Source organism: Thalassophryne amazonica, chromosome 7 (genome assembly GCF_902500255.1).
Source record: "Thalassophryne amazonica chromosome 7, fThaAma1.1, whole genome shotgun sequence".
NCBI classification, from domain to species: Eukaryota; Metazoa; Chordata; class Actinopteri; order Batrachoidiformes; family Batrachoididae; genus Thalassophryne; species Thalassophryne amazonica.
Window position 1 is genome coordinate 4,882,981 of NC_047109.1, and position 27,315 is coordinate 4,910,295.

The 27,315-nt window shown below is 42.1% G+C and overlaps 1 protein-coding gene across 1 annotated transcript in view; it reads left to right on the forward strand.

Annotated features, from left to right (window-relative positions):
• The window catches only part of LOC117513191 (semaphorin-4B-like), a 241,963-nt gene that overhangs the window by 52,573 nt on the left and 162,075 nt on the right, over window positions 1-27,315 (forward strand). The window contains exon 2 of the mRNA XM_034173488.1: window positions 14,454-14,645. Coding sequence (XP_034029379.1) covers window positions 14,549-14,645 — 97 coding nt within the window. The 5' untranslated portion in view covers window positions 14,454-14,548. The remainder of the gene's footprint in view (window positions 1-14,453; window positions 14,646-27,315) is intronic.

The following is a 27,315-nucleotide window of genomic DNA, read 5'->3' on the forward strand; positions in this document are numbered from 1 at the left end:
GTAAATGGCACAATGTCACTGCGTCATCACGGAGATGATCAATTTTAGTGTATCCCTTTCTGTGTTCCTGGGTAATTATTTATTTTTTTCACATCTTTACAAGTTTTGGATCTTTCCTTGTGTCAGGAGCTCAGCCAAAGTCGGGCTAAAGTCTTGACATTTTGCTGAAAGGGCAGTGGGTTGTGGATTTCTGTTTTATGTTTTCCCCAGCTTGTAAAATTTAACCATTTTTATTTATTAATTGATTTATTAAGGTGGTGGACTCGGTCCCTGCATGAATTTCTTTTTAACACTCTCTCTGTGATTCAGCCAGTGCATTTCATTTTCAGCTGGAGGTTGAACATGCAGCCTCGCAGTCACTGGTTTATATATTATTATTATTTTATTTGAGTTCCCGTGTTTGTGAAGCATTGTGTGTTGGCCAAAAAAGCAAAAATGAAAAAGGGAAACACTCATTGTGAGTCTAAGCAAAACACAGAAGAAACTCTGGACTTTTCCAGAGACTGTCTGTGGCCGGGACGGAGCTGTGTTTTTTTTTTTTTTAAACAAACACACTGCTTTGCTTTAAATGCACAGTAAGCTATTTCAGATGATCAGCGTGGACCATCTTTTTCTTAAAAGGCTTTATTTCCCTTGGTTTGTCGCATTGGCAAGCTGTAGCCTTTGTGTTAATTTGATTCGTGCTTGCTCTCGTCGCCTTCTGTTTGTTTTTCTGGGGACATTACAGCGCCACACACAGGCCTGGCATACTACAAAATACTACAACGTTAAACGAAGCTTTGAGGCACAGAATTTGCCTCGAACATTTTTTGTAATCGAATTATTCAAATTACTTGACTAATCGTTTCAGCCCTATACAAATTATAGTTAACTTTTATTTGATCTCATATTTTGATGTAGAGAATGATCATTGATCTGAAGCTTTTATTGTTTCATATAAAATTCAACAGATTATTTGGATGTCTTACTATATGATATATTGGATCATGGTGGTACCATTAAAAAAAAAATTGGTTAGTGTCACGCTATACAACTTTTCTTTCAGTCAAAGATACAATTTTTGTCTTGTTCAGATATACAGTGAGGAAAATAAGTATTTGAACACCCTGTGATTTTGCAAGTTCTCCCACTTAGAAATCATGGAGGGGTCTGAAATTTTCATCTTAGGTGCATGTCCACTGTGAGAGACATAATCTAAAAAAAAAAAAAAATCCGGAAATCACAATGTATGATTTTTTTAATAATTTATTTGTATGTTACTGCTGCAAATAAGTATTTGAACACCAACCAACCATCAAGAATTCTGTCTCTCACAGACCTGTTAATTTTTCTTTAAGAAGCCCTCTTATTCTGCACTCTTTACCTGTATTAATTGCACCTGTTTGAACTTGTTACCTGTATAAAAGACACCTGTTCACACATTCAATCAATCACACTCCAACGTGTCCACCATAGCCAAGACCAAAGAGCTGTCTAAGGACACCAGGGACAAAACTGTAGACCTGCACAAGGCTGGGATGGACTACAGACAACAGGCAAGCAGCTTGGTAGAAGACAACAACTGTTATGATTATTTATTAGAAAGTGGAAGAAACACAAGATGACTGTTAATCTCCCTCGATCTGGGATTCCATGCAAGATCTCACTTTGTGGGGTAAGGATGATTCTGAGAAAGCTCAGAACTACACAGGAGGACCTGGTCAATGACCTGAAGAGAGCTGGGACCACAGTCACAAAGATTACATTAGTAACACATGATGCTGTCATGGTTTAAAGTCCTGCAGGACAGCAAGGTCCCCCTGCTCAAGCCAGCACATGTCCAGGCCCGTTTGAAGTTCACCAGTGACCATCTGGATGATCCAGAGGAGGCATGGGAGAAGGTCATGTGGTCAGATGAGACCAGAATAGAGCTTTTTGGAATCAACTCCACTTACCATGTTTAGAGGATGAGAACAACCCCAAGAAAACCATCCCAACTGTGAAGCATGGGGGTGGAAACATCATAGTCTGGGGGTGCTCGTCTGCAAAGGGGACAGGACGACTGCACCGTATTGAAGGGAGGATAGATGGGGTCATGTATTGAGAGATTTTGGCAAATAACCGTCTTCCCTCAGTAAGAGCATTGAAGATGGGTCATGGCTGGGTCTTCCAGCATGACAATGACCCCAAACACTCAGCCAGGGCAACTAAGGAGGGGCTCCGTAAGAAGCAATTTGAAGGTCCTGGAGTGGCCTGGCCAGTCTCCAGACCTGAACTCAATAGAAAATCTTTGGAGGGAGCTGAAACTCCAAACCTGAAAGAGTTGGAGAAGATCTGTATGGAGGAGTGGACCAAAATCCCTGCGGCAGTGTGTGAAAACCTGGTGAAAAACTACAGAAAATGTTTGACCTCTGTAATTGCAAACAAAGGCGACTGTACCAAATATTAACATTGATTTTCACAGGCATTCAAATACTTATTTGCAGCAGTAACATACAAATAAATTATTAAAAAATCATACATTGTGATTTCCGGATTTTTTTTTTTTTTTTTTTTAGATTATGTCTCTCACAGTGGACATGCACCTAAGATAATTTCAGACCCCTCCATGATTTGTAAGTGGGAGAACTTGCAAAATCACAGGGTTTTTTTTTAAAGTAAGAATTGTGTGTCAAGAATCTACTAGAATGCAACAAAATGCACTATTTTTAAAAAACATTCTGGATAGCATGCCTCTGGATCCCCCAAGAGGACTTTGCGCCTTTGGTGCTCATGTTGTACTGATTCCTGCACAATCCATCAAACGGCAAAAAAGTTTCAGTCAAAAACATTTTTTCTCACCAGCACCCATGAGAGTGGAAAGGCAATTGGTCCAGATGATATTCCGGTGGAGACCTGGAAATGTCTATGAGAGATGGCAGTGGAGTTTCTAACCAGATTTTTTAATAAAATCTTGTAAAGTGAGAGGATGCCTGAGGACTGGAGACAAAGTGTGCTGGTTCCTATTTTTAAGAACACGGGTGATGTGCAGAGCTGCAGTAACCACAGTAGGCATGGGTCGGTATGAGATTTGGACGGTATGATAACTGTGGGCAAAAATACAGCGGTTTTACGGTTTCACGGTATTATGTATAACTTTAAAATGTGCTTTAACAACATTATGGCTATTTGCATATGAAGCGCGTGTGATTCAGGCGCACTAATTGACGCGATGTCTACCGCTACGAGCACTATATCACTGATAACTTTAGTGAAAATACCAAAGTGACATGTAGCATTTAGACATGTAGCATCTGCCCCATGGGAAACATGACTTATTGTTTATCTTGAATTGCTCAGAGTCTGACACAGGCGATAGCCACAGTGCTTTGTTGCCATCGTTTTTGGTTTGAATGGCTATTCCACGAAAAAAAAAAATGAAAAAGCCAATTTGGTCCTTTTAGACAGAGGGAAAAGTTCAATGTGGGCTTCGCCTCCTTCAGCCATGATGCAGAGCTAGCTAACGTTAGCTGCCTGTTTGTAAACAGAGACAGAGGTGCGTGCCAGGGGGAAGGGCGGCAGCGGCCGCCTCTGCTCTACCTGTCAAGAATTTTCAAAACCCGCTCATACCGTAGGGATGGTATAACGGAAAATTGTAGTGGTTTTGATACCGTGGCTTTTTCATACCATGGTATACCGTGAAACCGGTTATTGGCCCATGTCTAAACCACAGAGGCATAAAGTTGATCAGCCACAGGATGAAGAGTAGTAGAGACTAGGCTTAGAAAAGAGATGAAGATCTGTCAGCAGCAATATGGTTTCATGCCAAGAAAGAGCACTACAGATGCGGTATTTGCTCTGAGAATACTGATGGAGAAATATAGAAAAGGTCAAACGGAGTGAAAGAAAGAGTGTGTGTTTGTGGATTTCAAGAAAGTTTATGACAGTGTGCCAAGAGAAGAACTGTGATATTGTACAACCCCAATTCCAATGAAGTTGGAACATTGTGTAAAATGTAAATAAAAACAGAATACAATGACTTTCAAATCCTCTTAAACCTATATTCAATTGAATACACCACAAAGACAAGATATTTAATGTACAAACTGATAAACTTTATTGTTTTTGTGCAAATATTTGCTCATTTTGAAATGGATGCCTGCAACACGTTTCAAAAAAGCTGGGACAGTGGTATGTTTACCACTGTGTTACATCACCTTTCCTTCTAACAACACTCAATAAGCATTTGGGAACTCACACACACTCACACACTCATCTTCAACTGCTTAGTCCAATTAAGGGTCGTGGGGGGCTGGAGCCAATCCCAGCAGTCAGAGTGCGAGGCGGGGTATACCCAGGACAGGACGCCAGTCTGTCACAGGGCAACAAACAGACAAACAAACAAATACACACCTACAGCCAATTTAAAGATTCCAGTCCACCTAAATTTTATTTATATAGCACATTTTCACCGGCCGGGCACTGGCTGCCCAAAGTGCTTCACATGTTTAAATAAAAAAGCAATATCAAAAACGTTACAAAAGCAGAGCATTTAAAATCCAAATAAACAAAAGACAAAAATAAAACCAGACACAAACAGCTTCCGTTGTATTAAAAGCCAAATATTAAGGCTAAAAAGATATTTCTTAACCCTCTGTGGCCGACCCTGTCATACGATGGCTAAGACCAAGCTTTACTAAATTATAAATAACTTTTTAATGATATGAGATAGAAACTTACTTTTTTTGCTGAAAAGTTAGCTCTGCGGACTTTTGAGCCAGCCATCGGCCATCTTTGTACTCCTCATAGAAGCTGTGTGATGATGTGCGCAATGTGAGTGTCCAATCGGAATTGGTTCACCGTCACATGGTTTTCCAAAATCCAATCGTAGGGCATATTTACCTCACGTGAAAAGCCAAAGATCATTTTCAGGAGTGATATGTTACTAGTTGGACCGTTTGAATAGCCCCCTGGGTGCTCCAATAAGTACATACTATTAGTACATACTCAGTGCACCCTGCACCATTATGCACAGTGAAAGTGAGCAGATGGAGAGCCTCTGATGAGAATCTCACGTGCTCAAACAGAGAGTGTGTAACTATCAGGATTGCTCCACTAGTTTGCATGTGAATGTTACTGGATAACTCTGTTGCTTTCTCTGTGTAAAGCACTGTTTACCGTATCAATGGACAACAAAATGCATAGACCATTTTGTATATATTGTTTCAGTGTTCTAGCTAGCGCAATCGTGTGTTACGGCCCGTTACGCTATAATTTTGGACCATTACGCTTATTTTCAATACAGCGTAACGGCTCTGTAGTCAACCGTTTCTGCAGTGCGATTCCAGTTTGAAGCGTGAATCAGTGAAGCAATGGTTCAATTCAATGGCTCGTGGCTCTTTGATTTGTTGCTCTTCAGAAGCAGCAAGTCTGCTTCTTAACCCCTCTCATAGCCATTAAAAGTCACTTTTGTGTGTATTAAAGTCACTAACTGGGACTCTTGTTTTGTTGCAGTCAAGAAACGAGAATCATCCTCTGTTCCGTTGGCACAGCTCCAAATGCTGTGCGGCTCTCTGCTGAGACATAGTCCGCTCAGAATTAAGAACTTCAAAACGAATTGCCGCTTTAAATAAAATGACACCTCTTACAAACGTTGCAATACAGACAATAAACTACAATCGACTAAAACGTTTTTTTCCTCCCAAAATGAGACGTCCTGCGTTCTTTATGAACCTGACCTGCAGCACAGCTGTAAGAGCTCAGCTCATAGGTATGGAAAGACATTCATGCCAATAATAATGTCTGAAAGGAAATGCTTTTGACAAAAACTAACAGATTTTATTTCTGTTTATGTCCAGAGATCAAGGATCCACCATGTAGAGTTTATTATGTCCAGAGTTTAAGGATCCAGTAACCAATTTCATATTTATTTACTTTAAGACTCAATAAAATGTTGTTCAATTTCAATTTAATCAGCTTATAAAGCGCCAAATTACAACAAAAGCCGTCTCAAGGTGCCTCACACAGAACAGTTCAACATAAAAAATTAAAATAAATAAATAAAAAAATTCAAATACCTAATTAAAAACAGAAGTAAAAGAATAAAACACAACAAAATAAAAACTACTCATAAGAAATAGAATAAAATAGGTTTTAAGTCTTGACTTAAAAATGTCCACGGACTCCGACTGCCTCACTGAGGCCCATGTACTGGCTAACCCAGAATGAGATTGCCCACTCAAACTTCCCCAGCCTTCTGGACATGATGAAGGGACTTGGGCTGTCGTACCTGGCTTTTCCCCTTTGGGTACCCCTAGAATGGCCAATTTTTACCTTAAATTTTCAAAAGCTCCCCCCTTGGTTGCCACGCTCCCTCGACATTACCACTATGCTAAAATTTTATCCTAGCTACAACCCTGTTGTTTAAAATGTGCATTTGTGTTTATTGTTTGAACCTTTTTGTTGTACAGGCTTTCACACAAGACCTCAAATTACCTTTGTAAAGTGTCAAAAACAGTTGTTTATTATAGTTTGCTGTGTGTTTTGAATAAATGTGTGTGGAAAATTATTTTTCACTTTATTTTTTCCTTGCCTAATTTTGATTGTAAACCTTTATTATACTTATAAAACACAACAAAAACATATATATACTGAAAGCACAGGTTGTCCTGAAAAAAAAGAGACATAAAACTTGATTGTGGGATGCAGGGAGAGCTGTTAACAGCAATAATAAAACAATTTATGCCAGGCGAGTGAACTGTCCAAAAAATGCCCTCGGACCCCAGAGGGCTAAGAGCGATTTAAAAGACTATAAAGTTGGAGCAGCTCTGATGTTAAAAGGCAAACTGTTCCATTGTTTGGACACAGCCACTGAAAAGGCATGATCACCTCGAGTCTTTAATCGAGATCTGGGAACATTTAATAAAAGCTGGTTTTCAGACCTCACTGATCTGTCTGGTACATACGGAGTCAGAAGCTCAGAGAGGTATTCAGGAGTAAACCCATTTAGACACTTAAACACAAACAACAGAATCTTAAAATCAATCCTAAATGTGACCGGGAACCAATGGAGCGAGGCAAGCACAGGGGTAATATGCTCCCGCTTCCTTGTCCCTGTGAGCAGGCGTGCAGCAGCATTCTGGACTTGCTGCAGATGCTTTAGAGAGGACTTGTCCAGCCCACAGTAGAGCGAGTTACAGTAATCTAAACAAGGTGTTATGAGCAAATGAATAACTCGCTCAAAAACACAAGCTGGAAGATAGGTCTTTACTTAAGACTTTGAGTTGGTAAAAACTGGCCTTAACCACAGAATTAATTTGCTTGTCCATTTTAAAGGAACTGTCAAAAATTACCCCCAAGTTTCTAACAAAGTCATGTATGTAGGGAGACAATTTTTTCTCATTGAGAATTTTAAAGTTTTGGGCCAACCAGATTTTTACTTCCTGCAGACAGTTTACCAAAATAGCAACAGAATTTGAGGGGAATTTGAGTGGCAAATAAATCTGCAGGTCATCTGCATAAAAATGAAAGGCCATGTTGTACTTTGAAAGTATGGTGCCAAGATGCAACATATAAAGTGAAAAGAGTGCGGGGCCTAAAACAGAGCCCTGTGGAACACCATAGTTTAAGGGTGCCGAATTGGACTGGTGAGGCTCAAGATATACAGAGAAACTTCAGCCTCAAAGATAAGATTTAAACCAGTCCAGTGCCACGCTTTTCAAACCAGCATAATGCTCCAAACGGGACAGTAAGATACAATGGTCAACCGTATCAAAAGCTGCTGTCAGATCTAACAAAACTAAAATCCCAGAGCAACCAGAGTCAACAATTAAAAGAAGATCATTTAAAACTTTTAAAAGTGCTGTTTCAGTACTACGAAGAGATTTGAAGCCAGACTGAAATTTTTCAAAGATGCCATGAGAGTCCAAATGAGACTGCAAATGATCGTAAACAATTTTCTCAAGGATTTTAGCCAAAAATGGCAACTTTGAAATGGGACAATAGTTGACAAGAATATTAGGATCCAAGGTTGGCTTTTTAAGGAGTGGCTGAACCACAGCATGCTTTAAAATTCCTGGAACACAGCCAGATAAAAGGGAAACATTCAAAACAGAGCCCAAGGACAGATATAGCACTTTTTAAAAATTGTGCAGGAACAGCACAAGAAGAAAATTAGAAGGTCTTAATTGCTGAACAACTTTATGCAGTTCAGTTAAGGCCACAGGACAAAACTCATAAAAGGCCACAGTGCACTCAGGATTTAAATTAGAATCAGTTAAGTGAGACACTGAAATCGAAGCCCTAATGTATGACACTTTTTCAACAAAAAAACGACAAAAAATCGTCACACAGTGATCGAAATAACACAAGACCAGATGGATACTCTGGGTTAACCAGTCGATTCAATACATTAAAAAGAACCTGCGGTCTGTGGTAGTTATTTGCAACAAAGTTAGACATAAACAGGGCTTTTGCTGAATTAACAGCTTCCTGATAATTAGTAAGACAAGTGAAACCAGCTATGTTGGACAGCTTAGAGACGGTGGCACTAACAAAAAGACAGGAGTCAGACCTGAAGATGCTGCGATTCTCTTTGGGAGGGATGAGGATGGACAGGATTAGGAATGGACATATCAGAGGGACAGCTCAGTCAGAGAGGTGATATTTAGATGGTTTGGTCATGTGGACAAGGAGGGATCCAGGGTATATAGAGAGAATGATGCTGAGGATGGAGCCACCAGGCAGGAGAAGAGGGAGAACAAAGAAGAGGTTTATGGATCTGGTGAGGGAGGACAATGCAGGTGGTTGGTGAGACAGAGGAAGATACATAGGACAGGGTGAGATGGAAACCATTGATCTGCTGTGGTGACGCCTAACTGGAGCAGCCGAAAGAAGAAGACAACATTCAATCAGTCAATTCATACAATCAGAAATACTCCAAATGGATCACAACTTTGTGTACAGCACTTTGTGTCAGCTGCAGCTGTTTTTTAAAAGTGCTTTATAAATAGTTTATTTGATTTGATTTTAAAACTAATAAAATATCCAACAAAATATCAAAAGATTTAGCAGTGAAAAATCAACTGACACATTTTCTGTCCAAAGATATTCTCAGACTGGAAAAGAAACTATTGAAACTACCTGGACCACGAGCCCCGTATGTACTCGTCGTTGGCACTCTGCTCGAGTCCGAGTTAGGGGAACTTCGCCAGTTACTTCATCTTCCTGGGTGCGCCGCCCGCTGATGACTCCGGAGACCGAGGTAGCCGTAGAAGAGCTTGAACAGGACGTGCAGGGGATATGGGGAGGTCGGCATGGGAGTCGTCGTCATTCTTTCTGCTCCTGACGTTGTTGTTTGTCTCTTTTTTGTCGCTGGTTCTCGGAATTTGTCACTCCGTATGTTGCAAGATGCCACTTCTTTCTATCGCCAGTGATTTCTTCCCAGGTATCAGTGGGGATGCCGGTGGAGTGGAGAGACTGTTTAAGCTGGTCCTTAAAGCGTCTTTTAGGCCTACCTCGGGGGCGATTGCCTTGAGCAAGCTCGCCAAACAGGGTGACTTTGGGAGAGGAGTTTCTCCCATTCTAGAGATGTGTCCAGCCCAGCGGAGGTGGTGACGGAGAATTGCAGACTCTATACTCGGGAGTGATGCACGAGCCAGAACTTCATTATTCGTAACAAACTCTTCCCAGCTAATTCAAAGAATCTGCCGAAGTTTGGATTGCTGAAAGCGCTCCAGATGCTTCATGTCACAACGGTAGAGAGTCCACATTTTGCACGCATATAGAAGAGTAGAAAGGCTCACAGCCCGGAACACCTCCACATTTTGCACGCATATAGAAGAGTAGAAAGGCTCACAGCCCGGAACACCATCACCTTTGTTTCGATTGTGAGATTGCGATTTGAGAAGACGTGCCGATAAAGGCGTCCAGAGGCAGCCTGCGCAGCGTTAATGCGGTTGTCCACTTCCTTGACACATGTCTGAGATAAGGGAAGTCTTCCACAGGTGTGATTTGTTGGCCATCAATTGAAACCAAAGGGTCAATCGTGAGCCACACTTGGATGGCTGGATAAGAATTTTTGTCTTATCCGTGTTGACATGCATTCCAAAGCGCTTGTAGGCTGTAGATATTAACAGTTTGTTGGAGATCTCCTAGCAATGCGTTGATCGTTGCATTGTCATCTGCATACTGCATCTCTCTAAGATGGAGGGTTGAGGTCTTCATGTGTGCCTTGAGGTGAGAGAGCTTAAACAAGCCTCCTCCATCATAGCGGTAGCGGATATCAATTGCAGGAGCGTTAGAAGGGATATCATGCAGCACAGCAGCCATGTACAGGGAGAAAAGTGTTGGGGCGAAAACACAGCCTTGCTTTAGGCCTCCAGTGACAGGAAAGGGTGAGAGAAGGTCTCCTTGGTGAAGAACTCTTCCTTCCATGTCGTCATGCAGCGCTCGAATGAGGTTGATGAAACGCGGGGGGCATCCAAAATGATCAAGTACTTTCCACATGGCATGCAGAGGAACCATGTCAAGGCCTTTTTCAAATCCCAGAAAGTCATTGCCAGAGGCCGCTGTTGTTCACGGCACTTTTCTTGAATTTGCCGAGCACAGAAAATCATGTCGACAGTTCCGCGCGAGGGTCGAAAGCCGAAGCCGCACTGTGACTCAGGAAGCACACTTTCAGAAAGTTTGAGAAGGAAGAATGTACTACACATGATTAAAACAGTCAGTCTCTGTGCCCAAATCAGCATTGGAAAGTTAACCCGAACCAGCATCAAAATCTTTCATTTCACACATACAACCCCTGGCAAAAATTATGGAATCACCGGCCTCGGAGGATGTTCATTCAGTTGTTTAATTTTGTAGAAAAAAAGCAGATCACAGACATGACACAAAACTAAAGTCATTTCAAATGGCAACTTTCTGGCTTTAAGAAACACTATAAGAAATCAAGAAAAAAAATTGTGGCAGTCAGTAACGGTTACTTTTTTAGACCAAGCAGAGGGAAAAAAATATGGAATCACTCAATTCTGAGGAAAAAATTATGGAATCACCCTGTAAATTTTCATACCCAAAACTAACACCTGCATCAGATCAGATCTGCTCGTTAGTCTGCATCTAAAAAGGAGTGATCACACCTTGGAGAGCTGTTGCACCAAGTGGACTGACATGAATCATGGCTCCAACACGAGAGATGTCAATTGAAACAAAGGAGAGGATTATCAAACTCTTAAAAGAGGGTAAATCATCACGCAATGTTGCAAAAGATGTTGGTTGTTCAGTCAGCTGTGTCTAAACTCTGGACCAAATACAAACAACGTGGGAAGGTTATTAAAGGCAAACATACTGGTAGACCAAGGAATACATCAAAGAGTCAAGACAGAAAACTTAAAGCAATATGTCTCAAAAATCGAAAATGCACAACAAAACAAATGAGGAACGAATGGGAGGAAACTGGAGTCAACGTCTGTGACCGAACTGTAAGAAACCGCCTAAAGGAAATGGGATTTACATACAGAAAAGCTAAACGAAAGCCATCGTTAACACCTAAACAGAAAAAAACAAGGTTACAATGGGCTAAGGAAAAGCAATCGTGGACTGTGGATGACTGGATGAAAGTCATATTCAGTGATGAATCTCGAATCTGCATTGGGCAAGGTGATGATGCTGGAACTTTTTTTTGGTGCCGTTCCAATGAGATTTATAAAGATGACTGCCTGAAGAGAACATGTAAATTTCCACAGTCATTGATGATATGGGGCTGCATGTCAGGTAAAGGCACTGGGGAGATGGCTGTCATTACATCATCAATAAATGCACAAGTTTACGTTGGTATTTTGGACACTTTTCTTATCCCATCAATTGAAAGGATGTTTGGGGATGATATCATTTTTCAAGATGATAATGCATCTTGCCATAGAGCAAAAACTGTGAAAACATTCCTTGCAAAAAGACACATAGGGTCAATGTAATGGCCTGCAAATAGTCCAGATCTTAATCCAATTGAAAATCTTTGGTGGAAGTTGAAGAAAATGGTCCATGACAAGGCTCCAACCTGCAAAGCTGATCTGGCAACAGCAGTCAGAGAAAGTTGGAGCCAGATTGATGAAGAGTACTGTTTGTCACTCATTAAGTCCATGCCTCAGAGACTGCAAGCTGTTATAAAAGCCAGAGGTGGTGCAACAAAATACTAGTGATGTGTTGGCGCGTTCTTTTGTTTTTCATGATTCCATAATTTATTCCTCAGAATTGAGTGATTCCATATTTTTTCCCTCTGCTTGGTCTAAAAAAGTAACCGTTACTGACTGCCACAATTTTTTTTCCTGATTTCTTATAGTGTTTCTTAAAGCCAGAAAGTTGCCATTTGAAATGACTTTAGTTTTGTGTCATGTCTGTGATCTGCTTTTTTTCTACAAAATTAAACAACTGAATGAACATCCTCCGAGGCCGGTGATTCCATAATTTTTGCCAGGGGTTGTATCACAGTATTCACAGGACTAAACAATAATTACAACCCCAATTCCAAAGAAGTTGGAACGTTGTGTAAAATGTAAATAAAAACAGAATATGTTTACAAATCCTCTTCAACCTATATTCAATTGAATACACCACAAAGACAAGATATTTAATGTTCAAACTGATAAACTTTATTGTTTTTGTGCAAATATTTGTTCATTTTGAAATGGATGCCTGCAACAGGTTTCTAAAAAGCTGGGACAGTGGTATGTTTACCACTGTGTTACATCACCTTTCCTTCTAACAACACTCAATAAGCGTTTTGGAACTGAGGACACTAATTGTTGAAGCTTTGTAGGTGGAATTCTTTCCCATTCTTTCTTGATGTATGACTTCAGTTGTTCAACAGTCTGGGGTCTCCATTGTCGTATTTTGCACTTCTTAATGCGCCACACATTTTCAATAGGCGACAGGTCTGGACTGCAGGCACGCCAGTCTAGTACCCGCACTCTTTTACTACAAAGCCACGCTGTTGTAACACTTGCAGAATGTGGCTTGGCATTGTCTTGCTGAAATAAGCAGGGACGTCCCTGAAAAAGACGCTGCTTGGATGGCAGCATGTGTTGCTCCAAAACCTGGATGTACCTTTCAGCATTGATGGTGCCATCACAGATGTGTAAGTTGCTCATGCCATGGGCACTAACACACCCCATACCATCACAGATGCTGGCTTTTGAACTTTGCGCTGGTAACAATCTGGATGGTCTTTTTCCTCTTTTGTCCAGAGGACACGACGTCCATGATTTCCATAAACAATTTGAAATGTGGACTCATTAGACCACAGCACACTTTTCCACTTTGCGTCTGTCCATTTCAAATGAGCTCAGGCCCAGAGAAGGCGGAGGCGTTTCTGGATGTTGTTGATGTTTGGCTTTCGCTTTGCCTGGTAGAGTTTTAACTTGCACTTGTAGATGTAGTGACAAACTGTGCTAACTGACAATGGTTTTCTGAAGTGTTCCTGAGCCCATGCGGTAAGATCGCTTACACAGTGATGACGGTTTTTAATGCAGTGCCGCCTGAGGGATCGAAGGTCATGGGCATTCAGTGTTGGTTTTTAGCCTTGCCTCTTAAGTGTAGAAAGTTCTCCAGATTCTCTGAATCTTCTGATTATATTATGGACTGTAGATGATGGAATCCCTAAATTCCTTGCAATTGAACGTTGAGAAACATTGTTCTTAAACTGTTGGACTATTTTTTCATGCAGTTCTTCACAAAGTGGTGATCATTGTCCCATCTTTGCTTGTGAATGGCTGAGACTTTTGGGGATGCTCCTTTTATACCCAATCATGACACTCACAATTAGTGTCCTCAGTTCCCAAACGCTTATTGAGTGTTGTTAGAAGGAAAGATGATGTAACACAGTGGTAAACATACCACTGTCCCAGCTTTTTTGAAACGTGTTGCAGGGATCCATTTTAAAATGAGCAAATATTTGCACAAAAACAATAAAGTTTATCAGTTTGAACATTAAATATCTTGTCTTTGTGGTGTTCAATTCAATTGAATATAGGTTGAAGAGGATTTGAAAATCATTGGATTTTGTTTTTATTTACATTTTACACAACGTCCCAACTTCATTGGAATTTGGTTTGTATTTTATGACAGTCATCATCATTCTTCTGTTTTCACAATGGGTTCAGAGCAATGGCTTCTTCAGTCTGGAAGCCTCCAGGAGTGTTTCTGTCTGCATACTTGGGCAGTTCTCTGGTAACAGGATTACAATCAGCAAATTTTTAATGGCAGCGTCAAAGACGGCTAGATTTTGCTGTCATTGTAATTCCGTTACCATAGAATGACCCACCGGCGCAGCCCTGGTGATCCTGCCCTGTGCATGCAGCTGTGCTAATTCCAGGCTGTGATGTGTTGGCAGCACATTGGGTGTGTTCAGTCCCTGTTGTCTGACTATTTACATGGTTGCAGATGGTAAAATTGATCTCAGATACATTAGTTTCAGAAAGGTGACCTGGATGTGTGTTTCTCAGATCCAGGGATAGTTTTGGACTTGAGCTGTGGTACCCAGCCCCTCTGACCACCCCAACCTGACAGAGCCTGCGTGAGACCTCAGGCTTCCACAGTGATGGAGCAGCAGTGCCTGTTGTGTCTCACTGCAGCCCACCTGCTCTTCCTCGGCCCCTGTGAGTCCAAGCTGACTCCCAGAGTCTCCTTCCCTGTGGGTAAGTTACTTTGATTCTAATGTTGTTGGAATTGAACCGTTTTGTGTGCTGTCCATCTTTTTAAGTGACAAAAAAGTATTTGGACACGTCTCTCCTGCTTATTTTTCCATTGCAAACTCAGCAGGTAAAAGATGCAGAGATGATTTCAAGTTGTAGACTCAGTGCAGTAAATGTGTCTGGAACACACATCCTCACAAAGGAGATGAGTGAGGGAAGCCACCAGCACAGCTGTAACAAATATTTAAAGGCTTCAGCATTACTTCTTGTGATAAATGTGGGTAAATGGTCATGAAAATTTGGGCTATAGTGGATATTACAGTAAAAAAAATGATCTCAGTAACTCTCCAGAAATGAATATTGTTTGTAGATGCTAAACATGAAATTTGGACATTGGGCCCCAAGGATAATATAATTCCATTGCGAGTTAAAGCCACATGATTAATAATAAAGGATTGTTAACCGAGCACAAGATCTGTAGGGGAAAATATCAAGGGCAGTGAGGTCTGTACAAAAAAAGACCTCAGTCTTCCCATACAGATCAAGCAAGTGAGGTTAATTATTTATTATATGGCTGTTTGGAGCAGTGTTTTCATCTTGTTGGTCTTACTCTGGGGAGAGAAAAAGAGCGAGAGCGATGGGGGAGGCGTGCGGCTGCTGTGTGAGGCTTTACTGTCAGGACCTACCTTTCCTCTGGATCACATATATCATCCAGTATTTGTACTGTTATACATTGTCCAGGGTCCCCCGATTATGGGATTACTGTGATACACCACAGACTGGCGGCTGTAACCGGTGGCCGCAGCAGTAATAACGGTTGTGGGTGTACATGTTGGTGTTCTGATGGCTGTAATGGCTGTCAGAGAGGAGGATATTGAAAAAACTGCTCACCATCTGGGACAACACCTCCCATCCCCTGCTTGCCACATTGATGTCCTTCAGCCAAAGACTTACTCCACCAAGGTGCACCACAGAATGCAACAGGAGGTCCTTCCTACCTGTGGCAATCAGACTGCATAACTCCTCCCCCTTCTACAGGTCACCAATTAGTCACCAAAATTGTTGGTGACCAATTTAACCCTCTGGAGTCTTGGGTATAATTGGGCATTTTTGACTACTTTTGGCTTTACCTTCATAATTTACCTTTAAAAACTGTTTACCTTGCCTTGTTTGGTGTAATTTTTTTCAGCACAACCTCAGTTCTCAATTCAGTTTTGATTTATTTTCATTTATATAGCAGCAAATCACAGCAAAGTTGCCTCAAGGCGCTTCACACAAGTAAGGTCTAACCTTACCAATCCCTACATGAAGAACACAGGCGACAGTGATAAGAAAAACTCCCTCGGATGCTTTGAGGAAGAAACCTCCAGCAGAACAGACTCAAAGGAGTGACCCTCTGCTTGGGCCATGCTACAGACACAATTGACAATACAGGAAATTATACAGGAAATTTTGGGAGTCCATGCTAGTGCACAAGACGGGAGGCCTGAAAGAAGAAGACACCCACTCCCATCTCTGGATGGAGCTGCACCTTAAAAAGAGAGAAAAAAAAACAGACTCAGGCATCAGAAATACAAGAAATACAGTATAATTTGTCAGCATTTATCAACAAGAAAAACAGAAGAAATACTAAGGTGATCACTGGCCACTAGCCCTAAGCTTCATTTTTTTAACTTAGAATGCAAATCTAAATTGTAAACTTCAAAAATATATGTAAAAATGTAGCATAAACAAAGTTATATACAACAATTTACATTAAAATTCAGGAAATGCTTCCAGCATTTTTGTGGCTATTTACATGCAGTAAGATGCCACACAAATCATATTTGTGCCACTCAGAAAAACAGTTCCTGTCCAATGCACATCAGAAGCTCAAAAAAATTGTACAGATATTCCACCTCAACATCCATGTGTATTTTTCCTTAATTCTTGTTTTTGTAGCATTTTTACTGGTGTTGGTACAGACTGTCCTGACTGTGTTAGTCGCAAACAAAAACAATAGAAAAAGGCTTTTGGACTTTTGGGGTTGGGAGGGGGGGGTTGCTACTCCTGTGTTCTCTGTGCCTGGAGCCTGTTTAGTGCTGGGACAGTGTGTGTCTGCACCCTGCTCTGTATTCCAGGACTCCCGCTGGGGCGGAGCTCTGCAGCGCGTGAGACCTGGAGAAGCTGGAAAGAGAAGCGCGCGTTTCGATCCACTGTGCAGATCTGTGCGCACGTCGGTGGATCCACCTGCTCTCATTCGTCCCGAACAAAGTACACTTCATCATCAGACTGATCAGACTCTGATGACACACTTCAGTCATCTTCATGCAGTTCAAAAAAAAGAAAAACTTGAAGCACTGGTCCAAGATGCCTCATTATTTTGATGCATAAATAAATAAATACATAAAAATATAACTACAACACCACACACGCTAAAATCGCTCCACCACACACACACTAAAAACACACGCCAAGCAAATAGCACATCTTTCAAATACCAAATGTGATTGCTGTCTGCTTTTCACTCTGCATGAAACCACAATTTTCCTTCCTTCAGCAACCAAATTACGTGGATTTAGGATCATTGTTTATTTAGGTAATATACGAGGTCTGTCTATAAAGTATAGGTCCTTTTTATTTTTTTCAAAAACTATATGGATGTCATTCATATGTTTTTACGTCAGACATGCTTGAACCCTCGTGCGCATGCGTGAGTTTTTCCATGCCTGTCGGTGACGTCATTCGCCTGTGAGCACACCTTGGGAAGGACTGGTCCCGCCCCCTCGTTGGAATTCCTTTGTCTGAGAAGTTGTTGAGAGACTGGCACTTTGTTTCATCAGAATTTTTTCAAAACCTGTGAGGCACATCGAAGTGGACACAGTTCGAAAAATTCAGCTGGTTTTCGGTGAAAGTTTTAACGGCTGATGAGAGATTTTGAGGTGATACTGTCGCTTTAAGGACTTCCCACGGAGCGGAACGTCGCGCAGTGCTCCCAGGCGCTGTCGTCAGCCTGTTTCAAGGTGAAAACCTCCACATTTAAGCCTCTGTTGACCCGGGACGTCGTGAGAGAACAGAGAAGTTTCAAAAGAAGTCAGTTTCAGCATTTTATCCGGATATTCCACTGTTAAAGGAGATTTTTTTAATGAAAGACGTGCGGGCGGATTCGCACGTCGGCTTGCAGCCGCCGTGATGCGCCGCCACAGGAAAAACACCTCCGTGTTGATAACCATTTGTAAAATCCAGGCGGCTTTTGATGGCTTTCAGTGGAGTGAGTATCTGAGAAATTGTTTAACAGTTGGGCATGTTCCAACTTGTCCTTAAGGCTTCCAACGGAGGTGTTTTTCCTGTTGTGCTGTGCTGCGCTGGCTGCAAGCCGACGTGCGAATCTGCCCGCACGTCTTTCATTAAAAAAAATCTCCTTTAACAGTGGAATATCCAGATAAAATGCTGAAACTGACTTCTTCTGAAACGTCTCTGTTCTCTCACGACATCCCGGGTCAACAGAGGCTTAAATGTGGAGGTTTTCAGCTTGAAACAGGCTGACGACGGCGCCTGGGAGCGCTGCGCGACGTCCCGCTCTGTGGGAAGTCCTTAAAGCGACAGAATCTCTTCAAAATCTCTCTTCAGCCTTTCAATTTTCACCGAAAACCAGCTGAATTTTTCGAACCGTGTCCACTTCGATGTGCCTCACAGGTTTTGAAAAAAATTTGATGAAACAAAGCGCCAGTCACTCAGCAACTTCTCAGACAAAGGAATTCCAACGAGGGGGCTGGACGACTCCTCCCACAAGGCATGCTCACAGGCGAATGACGTCACCGACAGGCGTGGAAAAATTCATGCATGCGCACGAGGGTTCAAGCATGTCTGACGTAAAAACATATGAATGAAATCCATATAGTTTTTGAAAAAAATAAAAAGGACCTATACTTTATGGACAGACCTCGTATATTACACCAGTGATAAAGAGAAATTATCAATATTTTTACTTGTCGTTTGCTGTTGCAAACAAAGAGAGACGGAAGAAAAGTCCTGTTCGCAAAGCACACACACACACACACACACACACACACACACACACACACACACACACACACACACACAAGCAGAGCCACATGGGGTCTGTAGTTTGACATCAAGCCCACATGGCATTGATGATTTTGATTGGTTAGCTCCCAAGTTTTCCACCAATGGTAAACACCCCTTTCTCCTGCTGCAGATGAGGGAGTCGTATTTCTTCCCACCCCTCTTTCTCCTGCAGAAAATTAGTCCTTTGGGTGTCTGCAAAACGCGTAGCAAATATGAGCAAATTATCCATGAAAAGCATTGCGTAAATTATTAATCATAATTCAAGTTATACTTGGCCTATTAACAAAATTTAAAAAGTAGTGTACAGGCTGAATTCCACATGCATTCAAAGTGGAGCGGATTGTGTGCTACATTCTCTTAATTTGGTCATGTGACTTTTTTTATGCGGCGGTACATCAGTCGACTCCAGAGGGTTAGCAGTCAGTGTCATTCTTTATTTTTTTAAAGCTTTGTTTTTCTCTCAAAGCTGTCGCTGTACCTTCTGCTGCCTTTCTGTCCCTGATGCACATGCGCAGTAGTAGTAATCCGGGTCAGCGGTGATATCACCGGATAACTTATGCCCAAACAATATCATCGATAGCCGGCAACGGAGCTGAAATGTTTGGTTGTGTTTTAACCAAATTAACCCTCTGGGGTCCGAGGGCATTTTTTGGACAATTCACTCGCCTGGCATAAATGTTTTATTATTGCTGTTAACAGCTCTCCCTGCATCCCACAATCAAAATTTATGTCTCTTTTTTCAGGACAACCTATGCTTTCAGAATATATATGTTTTTGTTGTGTTTTATAAGTATAATAAAGGTTTACAATCAAAAATAGGCAAGGAAAAAATGAAGCGAAAAATAATTTTTCACACATTTATTCAGAACACACAGCAAAGTATAATAAACAACTGTTTTGACACTTTATAAAGGTAATTTGAGGTCTTGTGTGAAAGACTGTACAACAAAAAAGTTCAAACAATAAACATAAATGCAATCCTGATAGTTACACACTCTGTTTGAGCATGTCAGATTGTCATCAGAGGCTCTCCATCTGCTCCTCCTTTCACTGATCGCTGTGTGTAATGATGCAGGGCGCACTGAGTATGTACTAATAGTATGCACTCATTGGAGCTATTCAAACGGGCCAACTAGTTACATATCACTCCTGAAAACGATCTTTGGCTTTTCACGCGAGGTAAATCTGCCCTACGATTGGATTTTTGGAAAACCATGTGATGGAACATTATTGATGATTTAGATTTTTCCAAATACATTATTGAGTTCTAATAATTCAGGAATAGATTTTCCTATAGTTTTAAGAAATATTATTACATATACAGATGAAGCCAGGTGATTTAGATTTTTCCAAATACATTATTGAGTTCTAATAATTCAGGAATAGATTTTCCTATAGTTTTAAGAAATATTATTACATATACAGATGAAGCCAGGTGGTGTTCCGGTTGTCCAATTAATATACCTGCTATGTTTTGATGGGTTCTTACAGCTATTGCCAGTGTTCTATAATCATAATAAACAGCAGAGGAAACCAGAATCTCCTTATCTGCATCCTCTTTGTATCTTCATGGTATTAGAGATATTACGAATAGTCATAATTTCAGCATATGGTTCTGTATAAAGCAGTTTTGTCCATTTACTATAGTTTTCTCCCAAACCAAAACGTGAGGAAATTAAATATATAAGGCCATTCAACTCGGTCAAAGGCTTTTTCAGCGTATAATAACAGTAATGCTAGCTGCTGTCCCTTTTTCCTCATGAAGTATATTTAGAAGTCTCCTAACATTATGGGAGCATTGTCTGCCTTGCACAAAACCATTCCGATCTTGGTCAGTAATATTGGGAATTATTTTCTCAAGCCTTCCACAATTTATTGGTTGGTTTGCTGTGTTTTGGTAGCAAAATGATTAGTGCTTCTCTTATGGATGATGGAAGGATTTTATTATGAAAACATTCTTTAAACATTTCCAGTAATGGTAGTATCAGTCTGTGTTTGAACATGTTTTAAACCTCAATGGGTATTCCATCAGTTCCGGGAGTTTTCCCTGGTTTGTTACTGTTAATGGCTCCAGATAATTCTACTGAAGTTGCATCTTTCTCTAATTCTCCTTTGATTGTTTCTGATATTTTGGGAATATGAATGTCGTCCAAAATATAATTCAGTTCAGATGTATTTGAATCTATTTATGAGCTATAAAGTTTGAACATCTGATTCTCCACTCTGCCCATGATGCTACGTATTGCCAAGGTCAGAAGAATAAAAATCAGCCGTATTACTTTGTCACTGTATATAGGCCTCCTGGCCCATATTCTGAATTCTTAGATGAATTTGGTGAGTTTATCGCTAACTTGTCAACTAGTGCAGATAACAGGCTGATTATTAGTGACTTTAACATTGATATAAATAAGCCTTCTGATCCCCTCTGCAAATCATTTATAGAAATTTTGGATGCATTAGGATTTCAGCAATACATTCAGGATTTGTCGCACATTAGTGAAAATACCCTGGATTTGGTTCTTGCACATGGTATTGCTGCCACAAATATTAACATCATGCCTCTTGCATCGGTGGTGTCTGATCACTCACTTATTAGGTTTACAGTTTTGCTGCCGTGTTTAGTGGAACAACAAACTTATATATCACTGCGGCGATGCATCAACTCCTCAACTATGACTGAACTTGGAGCTAGACTGCCTGATGTCTTAGCTTCATGTTTGGAAAATGCCCAATCAGTAGACAGTCTTGTGGATAGTTTAAACTCAGCACTCAAAACTATACGAGGTCTCTTAGATAATAAACCGACCCTTTTATTTTTTTTTTTAACTATATGGATTTGAATGACATGCGATTACACCAATCATGCTTGAACCCTCGTGCGCATGCGTGAGTTTTTTCACGCGTGTCGGTGACGTCATTTCCCTGTGGGCAAGCCTTGAGTGAGATGTGGTCCCGCCCTCTCGGCTGAATTTCTTTGTTTCACACGCTGCTCGAGACGGCGCGCGTTGCTTTATCAAAATTTTTCTGGACCTGTGAGGAATATCCGAGTGGACACTATTCGAGAAATTAAGCTGGTTTTCTGTGAAAAGTTTAACGGCTGATGAGAGATTATGGGGTGTTTCTGTCAGTGTAAGGACTTCCCACGGAGCGGGACGTCCTGCAGCGCTTCCAGGCGCTGTCGTCGGCCTGTTTCGAGCTGAAAACATCCTAATTTAAGGCTTAATTCACCCAGGACATCGTGAGAGAACAGAGAAGATTCAGAAGAGGCCGGCATGAGGAATTTATGCGGACATTCCACTGTTGAAGGACATTTTTTTAATGAAAGACGTACGCGCAAATTCGCCGAGTCGTTTCCGTGACGACTCGGCAAATCTGTGTGCGCCGCGACAGGAAAAACACCTCCGTGTTGAAAACCATTTGTAGAATTCAGGCGGCTTTTAATGGCTTTCAACAAGTGAGTAACTGAGAAATTGTTTAACAGCTTGGGCATGTTCCAACTTGCCCGTTAAGATTTCCAACGGAGGTGTTTTTCCTGCCGCGACCCCCCGCGGTCGGGTCCAGCCCGACATGCGACTCTGCCCGCACGTTCTTTCATTACAAAATGACCGTTAACAATGGAATGTCCGAATAAACTCCTCATGCCGACTTCTTCTGAAAGTTCTCTGTTCTCTGACGACTTACTGCGTCAACAGAGCCTGAAATGTGGAAGTTTTCAACTTGAAACGGCGAGACGCTGCCGCCTCGAAGTGCAGATCGCCGTCAGGCGCCGTGGACCGTCCTTAAAGCGACACTACCAGACCAAAATCTCTCATCAGCCGTTAAAATTTTTACCGAAAACCAGCTGAATTTATTGAATGGTGTCCACTCAGTTGTGCCTTACAGTTTTGAAAAAATTTTTATCAAACAAAGCAACAGTCTCTGAGCCATTCCTAAACAATGAAAAAAATCGACGAGCGGGTGGGCCACTCCTCACTCAGACTGCCCACAGGAGAATGACGTAACCGACAGGCGTGAAAAAACTCTTGCATGCCCACGAGGGTTCAAGCATGTCTGATGTAATCACACGTGATTCAAATCCATATGGTTTTTGAAAAAAATAATAAGGTCGGATACTTTTCTAATAGACCTCGTACTCGACATAATTGCGCCACCTTTATTAAAACCACGCCCCCCCCACCCCACCCAAAACACAGTCACCTTTGTTCACTGATTACTTGAGTGACCTCAAGCATAAGGCCAGAGGTCAAGAGCGGAAATGGCGTAGTTCAAAATTAGAAGTATTCCACCTCGCTTGGCGTGATGCTATCTTAGACCAGGGATTACCAACTCTGTTCCTGGAGGGCACCTGTCCTGCATGTTTTCTAACTCTCCTTGTTCGACATCCAGCCAGTTAACTCTATCAGGTGTGCTCAGCTAATCAAAAGCTGGAAAACATCACTTTTAAAAATCAGGTGTGCCTTGAGTAGGTAGACATGGAAAACAGGTGCTCTCCAGGAACAGGGTTGGTGACCCCTATCTTAGACTATAAGCATGCATTACTGGCTACAAAGCGGACCTACTACTCTGATTTGATCAACAAAAACAAGCATAACTCAAAGTTCTTGTTCGACATGGTGGCAACACTTATTCATGGACAACCACCTGTAGTTTGCTCTCCTTTTACAGCACAAGATTTCCTAGATTACTTTGAGAAGAAAATAGAAGACATTAGATTAAACATATCCCAGCATGCCTTAACCCAGCCACTACACCCTGCTATTGATGTGGGTGTCATCTTTGATATTGTCTAGATTTAATGAATTTGAGAGTATCTCACTAGGCATGCTGATGAAACTCGTAATGTCAACAAAAAACACAACCTGTTTATTCGATCCTATACCAACAAAACTGTTTAAGAACATGTGGTCCACTCTTGGGCCGACTGTGCTGGAAATTATTAATCTGTCATTAACCTCTGGATCTGTTCCGAAATGTTTCAAATCTGTAGTGATTAAACCATTACTTAAGAAACCTAATCTTGACCCTAGTGTATTGAAAAACTATCGGCCGATATCAAATCTATCGTTTTGCTCTAAAATTCTGGAAAAGGTGGTGTCACAGCAGCTCGTGGACCACCTTAGCGAGAATAATCTTTTTGAGCCACTGCAGTCTGCTTCTGCTTTTAGAAAATATCATTCCACAGAGACGGCTCTCACTAAAGTGGTGAGAGAGTGGTGGTCTTCTGCTTGCAGTGGATTCAGACACCACTACAGTTCTGGTGCTGTTAGATCTTAGTACTGCGTTTGATACCGTGGATCATCATATTCTTCTCAGTAGGCTGGAGAATCATTTTGGGATTACTGGGAGTGCCCTTGCATGGCTGACGTCATACCTGACCAGTCGTTTTCGCTGTGTTTTGTACAATAACGCTACCTCTAACCTTAGTGACATAAAATTTGGGGTTCCACAGGGGTCTGTCTTTGGCCCCCTGCTTTTCTCCCTTTATATAACAACCCTTGGGCACATATTGCAGCATTTTGGGATTACCTTTCTCTGCTGTGCTGATGATAATCAGTTATACATGCTGATAACTGCTGGTAATCTCATCCATATAAAATCCTTAGAAGATTGCCTTGCATCAATGAAAAGATGGATTTCTAGCAGCTTCCTACTTTTAAACTCTGGCAAGACTGAAATGATGCTTCTTGGTCCAGTGAGACATCGGCATCAGTTTGACCAGTTAACGCTTAGCCCAGGTTCGTGTGTTATAAATTGGACTACTGCAATGTTCCATTTTCTGGTTTATGTCTGGGTGGGCGGCTGCCCGGCAACCATGGTGACTGCAAAGCCGGGCACATAGCGGCTCGACGGACAGATGTCGAGAGTGAATTGGCGGCGGTGCGTGCGGGGGCTGACTCGATAGCCTGTGACGTTTCGGCAGGCATCACAGATGCAGCCGGACTGAGTAGTGTCTCCCGCGATGCTGCCGAGGTGCCCACTGAAGCTAAGTCGGCTGCAGGCAGCGAGGAGTCTGAGCAGGCTGAAGAAAATGGAGAAGAAGCGGACATGGAGCATGCTGAGGCGGAGCCATCAGGTTCCGTAGAGAGAGCAGATCCGGGTGGCTTTGCAGATGAAGGGGAAGTGGAACCCTCTGAGGCCAGGCCAACACGTGGTGTTGATGTCGCAGGTCCGTGAGGCACTGCCGGTGTGGCTACTGCTGTGCGCGTGGAGCTGACTGACGCCGTCGAGGAAGTTGATCCAGGAGGCACCGCAGGAGAGGCTGCAGCAGATTAGGAGGAGGTTCTCACAGGGGAGCTGGACGAACTTCTTCTGGAAGGGTTCGCCGTTGGTGATGCACATGTTCCCAAAGGCTCAACTGGCAACGTGGAACACACAGACTGTCCAGGAGGACAGGTGGGAGTGGCCGCCAGAGAGTGGTTGTGCAAAGTCAGTGCGTCTGTGGTCATCGGCGTAGTAATCATTGAAGCAGGGTCGGTGGATACAACGAAGGCGCTCACAATTTCCGAGGCGCTGGAACCGGGGTCTTCCAGGGCGGATGCGCTGATGTACTTGCGCTCGAGACGCGCGGCTCCAATGGACTCGGAGGCGTAGCTGAGGTCACTACCTGATTCCTCCGTGGAGCAGACTTCGGAGGTTTCTGGGGTGGAACCAGCCTCAGTGGATGTATTTCAGGAACTGAGAGCAAGAAAGGTGCGGCCGGCATCTGTGCTGCTGTGTGCCTGGGAAAAGTGACCACTGCTTCAGAGACGGTGAGTGTGTGTGGTTCTTTGCAGCAGGCGGTGGTATCTGACTCAAACAAATAGTCTATGGGATCCTCAATTCAGGGAGGAACTCTGGCCTGTTTGAACTGTGCTTTAATGTTACCTAGCTCAGGAAAGGTACCAGCTCTGGCTCGGATAGAAAAATATGATCAAAAGCCGACATCACAGCTCTGTTGGCTGGTACAGTCCTGATACTCAAAAAATAAGTCTTGGATCTTAAACAAAAGAGTAGCCATGTCCTGGAGTGCTTCCTGCTCTGTTTCAGAAGAGAAATCTTCTTCCATGTCTATCCAATCCGACTCATCGTCAGCAGTCAAGTGCTTAGACAGCAGGTGCGCCTCAGGGTGCTTCATCCAATCCGGCAGCTTCTTTTCACAAAAAATGTCATCCAAGCTCTGAAGCTCTGGGAAAATGTCAAAAAGCCAGGCGTTCGTTTCCACCAACTCCCACGCTTGCTCAAGGTAATCAAAATTTTCTCGGGGAGCAAAGCAGTCACGAAAACATATGAAAAAAATGAGAGGTCAGCAAAAATCCCTTTAATCACCTTGATATCGGGTTTCGCAGCAACAGAGTCCAAGGCAAAGGTGGTGCCTGCGGAGTCCATGTTATTGCCAGTTTGTACTGTCAGGACAGGTGGCTGCCTGGCAACCATGGTGGCTGGACCTGCAATGCAGACTCCCAGATCAGGCTTTGGTGTAAAAGAAGTCATTGTCTTTATTACAGGCTTTGGTGCGGTGCACAGGTTATCATTCAGCAGAGCAGAGGTACAGATAGGGCTAGGCATACATGCAGTCATGGTCAGGCAGGGTTCAGTGGCATGAGCAAACACAGACAACAGGGATGAAGCAAAAGGTGCGGTCAAAAACACAAAGCAGGTTAAAAAACATGGAAAGGTAAATCAGGACTGTAAAGAAAGCTGGTAAGTCCACAGAGACAACAAACTGGCGCTGGTGAGGTGACTGAGGGGAGATTAAATAAGCAGGTGGTAACAAGGTGCACACGAGGGGAAGAATCTAGAAAGGGGGCGTGGCTAGTGAACAAAGATTAGATACTGTGCAAGATGGGAAGGAAGGGAGTGCACAAAGAGAAGTGATGTAAGCTACAGAGATGTGTGAGCAGGTGCCAAGAGTGAGTGTGAAAGAAAACAGAGCGGACAGAATCAAAGTGTGAGACAAGGACAATAGCAGGTGCAGGACTGTTGAGTGGGAACATACTCGGAGGGGCATGAGGACAGAATAACATATAACAAAGAACGCGGAATGAACCAGAGGACTGATCAGGGAAGATGGGACATAAATACTTAAAACTAAACTGGTGACAATGGCAAAATAGACACGTGATAACCTAATGAAAACTACATGAGGAAAATAGAGATAAATACAACAACTAAATAAAACAGAAACTGACTAAAACAAACCATAAGAAAAGCAGTGACAAACAGAAAACAAATACAGATATTACCGCACAACAAATAAGAGGAACTAGAAAACGTGATGAATTAATGAACAATAAATGAAAACTAGAACAGAAAACTAGAACAAAAGTAAATAGTAACAAAGAGAACAAAGTGACACATAAAACCAATAAATCATGATGAAAATAAATACTAATAAATCAAAGCTGAAAAGAACAACAGAAAGGGGGGGGGGCTCCACGCACTGTTCAGGCCAAAATCATGACAGTTTACTGCATTCCAGGATTAGGGCCCTCCAGTTTGCTCAAAATGCTGCTGCCAGACTTTTGGCTTCCTGTCCTTGTGAGATCAGATTTTAAGGTTCTGTTATTAACCTATAAAATTAATCACAGACTGGCACCTCCCTACTTAGCTGACCTACTTAAACCCT